This window comes from Gymnoscopelus microlampas (assembly GCF_963454915.1).
Source record: "Gymnoscopelus microlampas genome assembly, chromosome: 24".
NCBI classification, from domain to species: Eukaryota; Metazoa; Chordata; class Actinopteri; order Myctophiformes; family Myctophidae; genus Gymnoscopelus; species Gymnoscopelus microlampas.
The window spans coordinates 21,062,637-21,073,986 of NC_139961.1; the positions used below are offsets into that span (position 1 = coordinate 21,062,637).

Here is an 11,350-nt window from a genome sequence, read left to right on the forward strand (position 1 = left end):
TAGATCTGCTATTTTCAAAAGATTTGTATACATCTTAACTTGTGAAATGGGATATTCTGCATAATGAGGACTATCTACTTTGGTACTTTAAGTACATTTTGATACCAATACTTTTGTACCTTGCTTTACTCAAGTACATTTTTAATTCCAGACTTTTACTTGTAACAGAGTATTTCAAAATTGCAGTATTGATACTTTTACTTAAGTACAATAATTGAGTGCTTATCCACCACTAGTTAACATTGACACATTCGCACAGCACTAGCCACAATAACATACACAAACACACGTACATAAAACAAACAAAACAAACTTCATCCCAGCAAGAATTCCAGATGTGAAAACACAAGACAAATGTTATGCTATACTGTACATTTTATGTTCTACATTAACACAGACATAAACCTAATTTGATGCATGTGTGTATAATTAAAATATATATTTTATATACAGTGTATAGAAGAGAAAAAAGACAGAAAGAAAAACATTTCCATATTGACGCCATCACTTTATTTTATTTTCTGGTACAGTCAGCGTTATTGTTTAGATCAGGGGTTCTCAAAGTGGGGGTCCAGGGACCCTCAGGGTTCCTTGAGGGAGTTCCAAATAGGCTCTATGCACAGCAGCCATATTGGAAAGAAATTGGGCCTCTTCCTTACTGCCTTCACAGGTGTTACCAATGATACTAATGAAGGCTCTGTTCCATTTCGTGTAGCACAGTGGTTCTCAAACCTTTTAATTTCAAGGACCCCCATAACTCTGAGAGTGTACAAATGGAACCAAATGGATCCTTACGGGTCCATTTGGTTCCATTTGCACACTCTCAGAGTTATACACCCGTAAGGGTCCATTTGGAACCATGAGGTCCGTGAGGTCCTCAAGGAACCATGAGGGTCCCTGGACCACACTTTGAGACCCATTTCCAGTGAGTCAACATGCACAATATCAGCACCCCTGACTCTGTTTGACCAGAATGGAACAGAGCCTTCATTAGTATCATTGGTAACACCTGTGAAGGAAGTAATTAGAGGCCCAATTTCTTTCCAATATGGCTGCTGTGCCTGTGCATAGAGCCTATTGACCCTTACAGATTTGTAACTCTTGAGTGTGTACAAATGAAACCAAATGGACCCGACTTAGAAGTGGCCTTTGAAATAAATAATGAAGTTTGAGAACCACTGATTTAGATGCTGGTACGGAGTCATTGTATGGGCGCTGCACTGCTGGTATACAGTCAGTGTTGTTGGATGGATTGCTGGTAATGTCAATGCTATTGCACGGGTTGCTGGTAATATCAGTGCTATTGTATGGTTGCCGGTACAGCCTCTCCGTCCACCAGCAGATAGTGAACAATGCCGGACTTCTTCTTGCCTCCACTGACAGCCTTGATGCAACACTCATGTTCCTCCAACAAGAAGCGCGTCTCTGTTCCGTCGTCCACAAACTCCCCCTGTGAACAGTCAGGTCAGAATCGTTATTAGGTTAAGCTTTTAGGCGTTTGGACCTTACTAGATTTTCAGGCCGCCTTCAAATCTAGGCGTAAGGTATATTGCACTGATCAGAGCAATGGCCACAGAGTTAGTAACTTAGTTAAGTTTAACTTTTAAGTACATTTTGATACCAATACTTTTGTACTTTTACTCAAGTAAATGTTGAATTCCGGACTTTTACTTGTAACAGAGTATTTCTACAATACAGTATTGATACTTTTACCTAAGTAAGAAATTTGAGTATTTTTTCCACCACTGGACACTGCTGTAGTGCCTATTCTCATGCCAGACCTCTGAACTGTATGCCAAGTGAATGTTCTTTGACTAACAGACTTACTTGACGTATGCACAATACATCAGAATAGCATTTTGAAGAGTGGTGAGTTTCATTAGATTTTTAGGTGTTTAAGATATATTTTGAGATGTATCAGAATCACAAATAGGCCGATATATCTTAATAACGGAAAAAGATATTAAAAGAAAATGCTTTTGAGGAGTAAGAGTGACAAAGTACAGACATGACATAATGCTGATCCTTTAACCACTAAAGTCTAAGTAAGGGTTTAAGTTTTAAACCTTATACTTAGTTGAAGGCTCTACTAGGCCCCCTCTCGTTTTCGCTCTACTATTTTCACCGAATGTTAGCCCCGGAATAGGGATGCTAGGGTTCAAGCGGTACAAAATGTTCACACAGGGTCCTTGGTGGCTCAGCTGATGTACTGTTTTTTAAATCTGGTTCAGTGTTTTTGTTGGATCTGCTGTCTTCCCTCTGCTCACTCCCTCTCGTCTCAGTCCAGTGTACCATCAAATCCTACTGTATATTAAAATTGCCTGGAGCAGTGGTTCTCAACCAACATATACAGTATAGTTGTATACAGGGTATCTGCACATTTCTAGTTACAAGTTACAATTTAAGGACTTTTAAGACCTTTTTAATACCTCTAAAATAATACAAAAAAAAAAAAAAATGAAGACCATTACTGCGTCAAAAGTAACCAACAAATGATGATATAAAAATGGTCAAACATTGGCCAAATTGTCAAATATAACCTAGTCTGGGAGGGTTAGCGTCGGAGCTTGGACAGCAGGGGCGCGGCCACTGCGTTGTGATTCAAATCAACAGCCAATGAAGAAAAGGGGGCAGGATCCACATGCAGTAGGTGTTGCATCTAAATAGGATCGACGGGAAGCAATTTCCCCTTGAGAAATTTCGGCCGCCATTGTTGTGTACTGCTGTTTGCCTCTCGTCGGACTTTTTAGACGAGTTGCACAGCTCTCAGACCGGTAAGAGGCGTGTCCGCTCAGATTCAGAGCGTAAGATACATCCCGCCCACAAATACCAGGGCTCTGGCCCAGAAGTTCCTCGCCAGAGCTGGCGAAAACTCCTGGGAACTCAGATTAAATATAACCTAACAAATAGGCAACAATTGTACGTACAATCTACGTAGATCTGCTATTTTCACAATTTGCATCTTTGGAACAGAGTCAAACTAAATGTAATGCCTGAACTCCTACAATTCCAAGTGCTTGTCAGGGTGCGGGGTCCCGAGTTCAAATATGATTCTTTTGGGGGGTTCACAGCCTGAAAAGGTTGAGAACCAATGGCCTCCTAGACAGGGGCGTCAATTGGGTATGGCAGGCTATTGCAGCTGCCATACCCTGGCTCCAGGGAAGAAAAAAAAAAGAAGTACTTTTTTGATAATAAATCGGGAAAATCAGGCAAAAATAAGAATTAAATAACATAACCCTAACCTAACCCGAATCCTAACCCTAAAACCGAAATAAAGTAACCAAAAACTGGAAAAAAACGAACCCAACCCGCCCAGAACCGCACAAAAAATGTGCGCGCGCGCATGAGGTCGCGTGCATGCTGCCATACCTTAGCTTTTGCTGAACTGACGCCACTGCTCCTAGAGCAGGGGTTTTCAACTGATTGTGAACCAGGGACCACCACCCTGACTAAGAATCATCCTGGGGACAATCTCCCATATTAAACTCATGTTGTGCATTTCTAATAACGATGACTCAACCAGGCAATCCAGTACACCTCCCCTTCTTGAGATTCTAACTAACTCATTCTAATTCTATTTCTGTGGAATTTCTTGACTTCCAACTTCCCAGTAACTGACAACATTGATGCGTCATCAAAGGTCACCAGTTCATAATAAAAATACCATTCTTCACTTTCCTGCGTTACTACAGTTCAAATATCGTACAGTGTAGGGGTCTTAGGTTTAAAGTGCTCATGCGGCCTAGTCGCTTTTGTTGGGCTTGTTTTCATAGACCTGGTTGCTTATTTCTCTCGCCAAATCTGGCAATACTGTTCAGAGATGCATACGTGTACGCGCGCACACACACACACACACACACACACACACACACACACACACACACACACACACACACACACACACACACACACACACACACACACACACACACACACACACACACACACACACACACACACACACACACACACACACACACACACACACAGTGAAATCGGGTCAAATATCGTACAGTGTGTAGGGGTCTTAAATGCATGGTCAGGGACCAGATTCAATACCTTCACGGACCACCAGTGGTCCACGGACCACCTGTTGAAAACCCCTGGCCTAGAGGGTGGGTTTACCGTGGAGGTCACAAGCAGGGGCCCGGTCAGCCAGAAGAAATGTTAATCTGATCAACATTAATAGAGTTGAATGCAGTCAAATGAGTTGGTAACTCATCATAGAAAGTTCCTAATTTGATTCTCACGAATAGAGACAGGTGTAAAGATAAGACTTATCAGGGACTTTCCTTTGTTAATTAGCAGGGATACAGTAGTATGTAGGAAAAAAAACGTCAAAGCATTTCCTGATTTGCCAAAGAGAGTTCTATTGTTGTATTTCAATAGCATTCAATAGCATGGGGGGCTTTGTTTCAAAATTTGAAAAATATCAGTATTCAATCGTTTAATGTGTATTTCTTCACATAATTATAATCACTTTCCAGTGGTGTAAAGTAACTGGTGTAAAGTACATTTACTCAAGTACAGTGCTTAGGTACAATTTTGAGGCATTTTTACTTTACTTGAGTATTTTCCAATACTACTTCTACTCCACTACTGTACATCTCAGAGGCAAATATTATACTTTTACTCCACTACAATTAATTTCAAACTTTAGTTACTAGTTACTTTGATTTGAATTATTATTACAAAACATACATACAAAACATACACCACTTCAGGCCTATGTAAAACTTGGCTATTTGAAAATAGCCAATCTACAAGAACAAGCTTGTAGATTTGCTATTTTCAAAAGATTTTATACATATGATACCTTGTGAAATATTCTGCATAATGAGTACTTTTACTTTTGGTACTTTAAGCATATTTTGATGCCCATACTATTGTACTTTTACTCAAGCAAATTTTGATGACCGGACTTTTACTTGTAACAGAGTGTTTCTTCATTGCAGTATCGATACTTTTACCTAAGTTAAGACATTTAGTACTTATTCCACCATTGTCACTTTCCTAGTCTTCCTATAGCTCAACAATATCATGTTAATCCTTCCACAAAGAGCAATTACCACAGAACCAGAAGTCAATAGCCAGTCTTCAACATGTGTCTAATCCCGGGTGATTTATTTCAGTAGCTCAGACATAATGATGTGTGTGTGTGTGTGTGTGTGTGTGTGTGTGTGTGTGTGTGTGTGTGTGTGTGTGTGTGTGTGTGTGTGTGTGTGTGTGTGTGTGTGTGTGTGTGTGTGTGTGTGTGTGTGTGTGTGTGTGTGTGTGAACTTTGATTCACTGTTTAGTGTGCCAACATGATCAGAGGAATAACAAACTATTGCGCAAGATCAAAGGAGTAATATGCTCAAATTTGCATATGAGCTGACGGAAAACAATGAATGCAGCAGATAGGACCTCAGTGTTTTGTTTTGCCCAGGGGCGGCATTAGACAGGAATTATGTTTACATGTTGTGTTGTGTTACTGTTGGGGTCACTGGCATAATTTAATAAGACTAGGCAGCTGTTTTTGTTGACAATGAGCTCACATCCATTTGCAATGCATTAGAGCAATGTTTCCCAAACATAGGCTGGTGACCCATTCTGGGTCGACTCGTGGACCTGTTTTCATGGGTAATTTTTTTACCGTTCATATGGAAGAAAGCCTGTAGATCAGCTATATTCACTTTTTTTTAAATAGGGCTTAAGCAGTTCATTCATAATTGTATTTTTGGTAATGTTTTGTCAATCTTACCGTGGTCTCCATATTCTGTCCATTGCACCACACATCCATTGTATCCTTTTCTGTTGGAGAGAAGAGCCACTCTGCTATTATTCCAATCCAACATCCAACATATCCACACACACACACACACACACACACACACACACACACACACACACACACACACACACACACACACACACACACACACACACACACACACACACACACACACACACACACACACACACACAATCTTACAACTTCTTCATTCTTACCTTTTCATTCTTTAATCATAGCGGTATCTCTCTATTCTTACCTCTATCTCTCCTGTGATTCATGTGCACAGCAGTAAAGGTCATTCGGTCTGTCTGTCTGTCTCTACTTTGCACCAAGGCTGTTTATTTTCCCCCGGCTACAATACTTAGTAGTGACATTTCCCTCCATGACTGTTCCATTATCATTAGACACCAATTAAAATATTGTCTTTGTTCTCCACGGTAATGCACTTCATAAGCCCACTAAAGCTTTTATTTATATCTCACTTGCATGATGCAATCATGCTTGTTTCTTCTCTGTGACTTTATTCATTTATACTGTATAGGTCTGTTTTCTGTCCCCAGATCTAAACATCAGTGTTTATGCACCACATATCTGGAACAAACTTCCAGAAACTTCCGGAACTCTGCTGCAGTGCTTATAGTTCTTTTAAATTGCAGCTAAAAAAACTTTTCTGTTTGCCAGTGCCTTTTATTGAGATGTTTTATTCTTTCTGCTCTTTAATTTTACTCTCTTTGTTTATATATATTCCAATGTTCTTTTATGTCTTTATTTTGCTCCGTGTCTTGAAGTCTTTTAACGCTCAACGCTTTGTGTAAAGCACATCAAATTGCCTTGCTGAAATGTGCCAAACAAATAAACTATAGCCTTGCAATGTTTGTATCACTGCACAAATAAACTGAATCAAACTAAACCACTACAGTATAAATCTAATTTCCATGTGTTTTGATAAGCATTTTTTGGTTATTATTCTTTTGTCTTGTCTCTGATGTTGACAACACAGGAAATGCAGGCGTTCCCGTGTCCGTTCAGATCCCTGGCAGCCGCGGCGGGTCTAAAAATAGACGCGAACGTGTCACCTGAACAGATTATGTCACAGAGGGTGACACCATGGGTGTCACAGTGCGCTCACCTACATTCCTCACGGCAAATGGTGGCATGCAGGCTGCTGGGTGAGGCGTGTAAAGCCAGTGGTTCTCAACCTGTGGGTTGGGGGCTCGCAGGGGGTCCCCACATGATTTTTTTTTTTGGGGGGGGGGGGTCCCCAAATGACAGTGAAGAGAGCTTGTAGATCTGTTATTTTCACAATATTTATCTGTGGAACCGAGTCAAACTAAATGTAATATGATTATTTTGGGGGGTCACAGCCTGAAAAGATTGAGAACCACTGATGTAAGCCACTGTTTCCAACAGTGGGTCGGGACCCATGTTTGAGTCGCCGACCCATAAAAATGGGTCCGCAAGTAAATATCCCCTTTTTTTCGTTTCTTAGTTTATTTATTTTTCCTCAAAACATTTTCAGAAATGTCAACAACAAAATAAATACAAAGAAATCTATCATTTTTCTAAGGAATTTCATAAATACAAAAAAAGAAATCAAAGAGATTCCATCAATCATTTTCTTTTTTAAGTTTAGAAAATAGTGAAAATAGACGATCTACATCTACAAGCTCAGAACGTGTTGCAATTCAGTTGTGAGCTTGTAGATCTGCTATTTTCACTAGTTTGGGAAAACAGAAAATACACTAGTATAGACCCTTGAGGGACTCCGGTCAACCAGATAAGGTTTAAGTGGCTAATACTGTATTAACCAAACAATAGTGTATTAATAATACACTAGTGTGAAACAGCCTCTTCTTACCCAGCACTATCCTGTAATCCACTCCGTCCACTTTGAGCAGCCACGTCTTGGACGTCTTGGCTCGGTTGCTGATGAACTTCTCCAGGCTCTTGCCGGCGATCTCCAGCGAGTACTCGTAGGAGAAGCCGTTGATGGCGTCGATGTGGACGGTGGCTCTGGTCTCCAGGCCTCCCACCGTGAACGTTTCCCTCCCGACCAGCTTGAACAGCCAGTCCTTTCTGATGACTTCCTATGATGGGGAGAAGGTCAAGGAGAATGTACCGTGGTTTCTGGCAGTGGTGTAAAGCAGTGGTTCTCAAACCTTTTCATGTCAAGGACCCCCAAATGGATATGTATCTGGCCGCGGACCCCCACCTGAAAATATGTTGTGCCAGGGACCCCCTGAAGCAAAGATTTGTGTAAAAAATGTTCGCCTTTTTAAAAAAAAGATTGAAAGATTTGCACACATTTTCAAGATTTTTCAAAAATAGCAATACATTAAGGGCCCTATTTTCGCCGATTCCCTAAAGTTTCTTTGCCATTTTTTAAAAACTATTTTTAAAAACATTGTCAAATAGTTCAAATAGCCAATCTGCAAGCTCACAACGTGTCGATGTAGATCTGCTACTCCATTAGATCTCAGAGGCAAATATTGTACTTTTTTACTCCAATGCAATTATGTGAAAACTTAATGTACAAGTTACTCTGTAGATTAAAAAAAAAAAATGGTGAAGCTTTTTTATATATCTTTTGAAATATTCAATTATGGCCTTTTTTTAAATAATTTATCTATTCAAAAAAAGCCGATCTGCAAGCTCACAATGCGTCGCGTCAGCTAGTTTCGAAACATTTTGTGAAATGGGACATTCTGCAGTGTCTTGTCAGTTTAAGTTCATTTTGAGGTCAAAACTTTGAACACAGGACTTTTTTACTTGTAACAGAGTCTTTCTGCATCGTGGTATTGCTACTTTTACTGGAGTATAAAACATCAGAGTAACATCTTCCACCACTGCATTGCACACATACTGGCCTGTCATTACAGGAGATTTAATACCACAGGGCCTCTGGCCACTTCTCCCTTATATGGTCACATTACTGCACAATCATAGGCTTATCTGGCACCATGTCTATGATACAACTACTACTACTACTGATACTAATAATAAACTACCATCACATTACATGTAAATATTATATATTGTCTTGGCTATGACTGGTCAGTTTGTACTTTAGTTTATTCCCAATTTTCAATACTTTTACTTCTACTCCACTACATCTCAGAGGCAAATATTGTATTTTTACTCCACTACAATTATTTGATAACTTCAGTTACTAGTTACTTTTTTGTTTTTGATTAATATTACAAAACATACATTAACCACTTCAACCCTATACATTTCGGCCATTTGAAAATAGCCGATCTACAAGCTCACAATGCGTCGCATTGTGAGCTTGTAGATTTGCTATTTTCATTTGACACTGACAGCTTCAGTAACTTTGCAGATTCAGATCAAATGGGATACAGCTACATTGTGAGCTTGTAGATCTGCTATTTTCAAAAGATTTTATACATTTGAAAACTTGTGAAATGGGACCTTCTGCATAATGAGTACTTTCTACTTTTGGTACTTTAAGTAGATTTGATACCAATACTTTTGTACTTTTACTCAAGTCAATTTTGAATTCCAGACTTCTACATTGCAGTATTGATGCTTTTACTTAAGTAAAAAATCAGAGTACTTTTTCCACCACTGGTTACATTAAGGTTCCACTTGCTTCCTATAACTTTCAATTATTTTGCTGCATGGGACCCCCCTGGAAAAGGACCCCTGGGGGTCCCCGCACCCCACTGTGAGAGCCACTGCCCTAAAAAAAGTTACATTTCCTGCCTGGACGAGGTTGTACACAGTAAGACATCCATGTGAGCCACAATGTAAACATGTTTAAAGTGGGCTGAGGGGGAAACGCACGACCAGCTTATTTAACCGTGTAAAACCAGCGTTTCCCAAATAATGGGCCAGGACCCAATTTTGGGTCATGGAACCATTTTTATGGGTCGTGAGTAAGTGTCTTTTTTTTAAAGTGCCCTACAAAAAAAACATGTATTTATTCATCAATTATTTCAAAATATATATATTAAAATATTTTTTAAGAACTTAAACAAAAATAAAATGACCCCCCCCCCCACATAATTAATGTAAGAAACCTTTGATAAATAGCGAAAATAGCAGATCTACAAGCGATTGTGTAGGGCTTAAAGGGATATTTCACTTTCAAAAAAACTTTTGGTGATTGTATCGTCTACTCAGGCTTTTGTGAGCCCCGCAGACAGTTTTTAAGTTGCTTGATTCAATATTTAGATATTAGATATTCATTTTATCAGACACGCCCGCTTCCTATACAAACCCATTGTAACTTCAAACTCCATTTTTAACACGTTAGATTCATCAAAAACACCTGTCCTTGGTTCACCCGTCTCCTACCGCCCCCCTAATACGTGAGGGGCCGTGTTTTTTCAATTACTTTTTTCATTTATTTTTAATATTTTTTTTGGAAAATGAAAAAATAAAATACAATAAAAAATAAAATAAAATAAATGAAAAAAAATCTCGGAAAAACACGGCCCCCTCACGCATTAGGAGGGCAGGGTGAGTCACCAGAACCAAGGACGGGTGTTTTTGATGAATCTAACATGGTTAAAATGGAGTTTGAAGTTACAATGGGTTTGTATAGGAAGGGGGCGTGTCTGATAAAATGAAAATCAAATATCTAAATACTGAATCGAGCAACTTAAAAACTGTCTGGGGGGCTCACAAAGGCTTGAGTAGATGATAAAATCACCAAAACTTTTTCTGAAAGTGAAATATCCCTTTAAGTGGTTAATTCATAATCTATTTTTTGGGGGTCCCGGGTAGAGTTAGAGTAGACACCAAATGTATCTTTTGTTGTCTTGAAGCTGAAAAGTTTGGGAACCCCTAGTTTAACCACATAAACCCTTGCATTCCATATGGGGAAAGTTTTCGCAGAAAATAGCCGATCGACAAGCTTGTCAATCTGCTATTTTCAGCAAAAAAAGCTTTCCTCACAATAACAGAGAGCAGAAAATACACTAGCATAGAGCCCTGTGGGACTCCACTCAACCATATGGGGTTTAAGTGGTTTAAGCGTCAGGCTAAGTGCTTTAAACGCCCCTTCCCTTACCTTTCCATTGATGTAAACGATGCGCTTCCCCGAGGTGGTGCCGTGAGCGAACTCGACCCTGTACACGCCGTCGCTCAGCGCCACCTCCCACACGGCCACCACATCACCGCTCAACATCCTGTATGTATGGAGGACCCACACAACTCACGCCATGCACTCCTGAACACAACACAGCACTTTATAAAACATATAATCTATAAACGTTTCTATAGACTGCTTTTCTCTGACTGATTCTGCTCCTCCTCGTCCTGGGAGCTGTGTGTGTGTGTGTGTGTGTGTGTGTGTGTGTGTGTGTGTGTGCTGTCTCCTTCTTCTCCCTGGCTCTGTCCTGAGTGAACTTTAGACAGTGAACTTAAGGCTCAGCAGAAAGCGTATTAAAGTAAGAGGCTTAGCGGGTAAAGGTGTGAGCTCACTCTCTGCGCTGCCACGGTCAATTAGGAGGCAGAGTCAAAGCCTCCGTGTCCATTTAACCCTCCCATTAAGAAACTGAGGCCAATTCTAAAAATGTTTTCTATATCCTAACAGTTGTTTGAAAA

General features: G+C 39.9%; 1 protein-coding gene across 1 annotated transcript; it reads right to left on the bottom strand.

Annotated features, from left to right (window-relative positions):
* Nucleotides 1-1,300: 1,300 nt before the first annotated feature.
* Nucleotides 1,301-10,931, bottom strand: faimb (Fas apoptotic inhibitory molecule b; the record flags this gene model as incomplete). Its single annotated transcript, XM_084051715.1, has 4 exons — nt 1,301-1,450; nt 5,744-5,793; nt 7,635-7,863; nt 10,815-10,931. The coding sequence occupies 4 exons, from the start codon at nt 10,929-10,931 to the stop codon at nt 1,301-1,303; spliced, it is 546 nt and encodes a 181-aa protein (XP_083907841.1).
* Between the last annotated feature and the right edge of the window lie 419 nt (nt 10,932-11,350).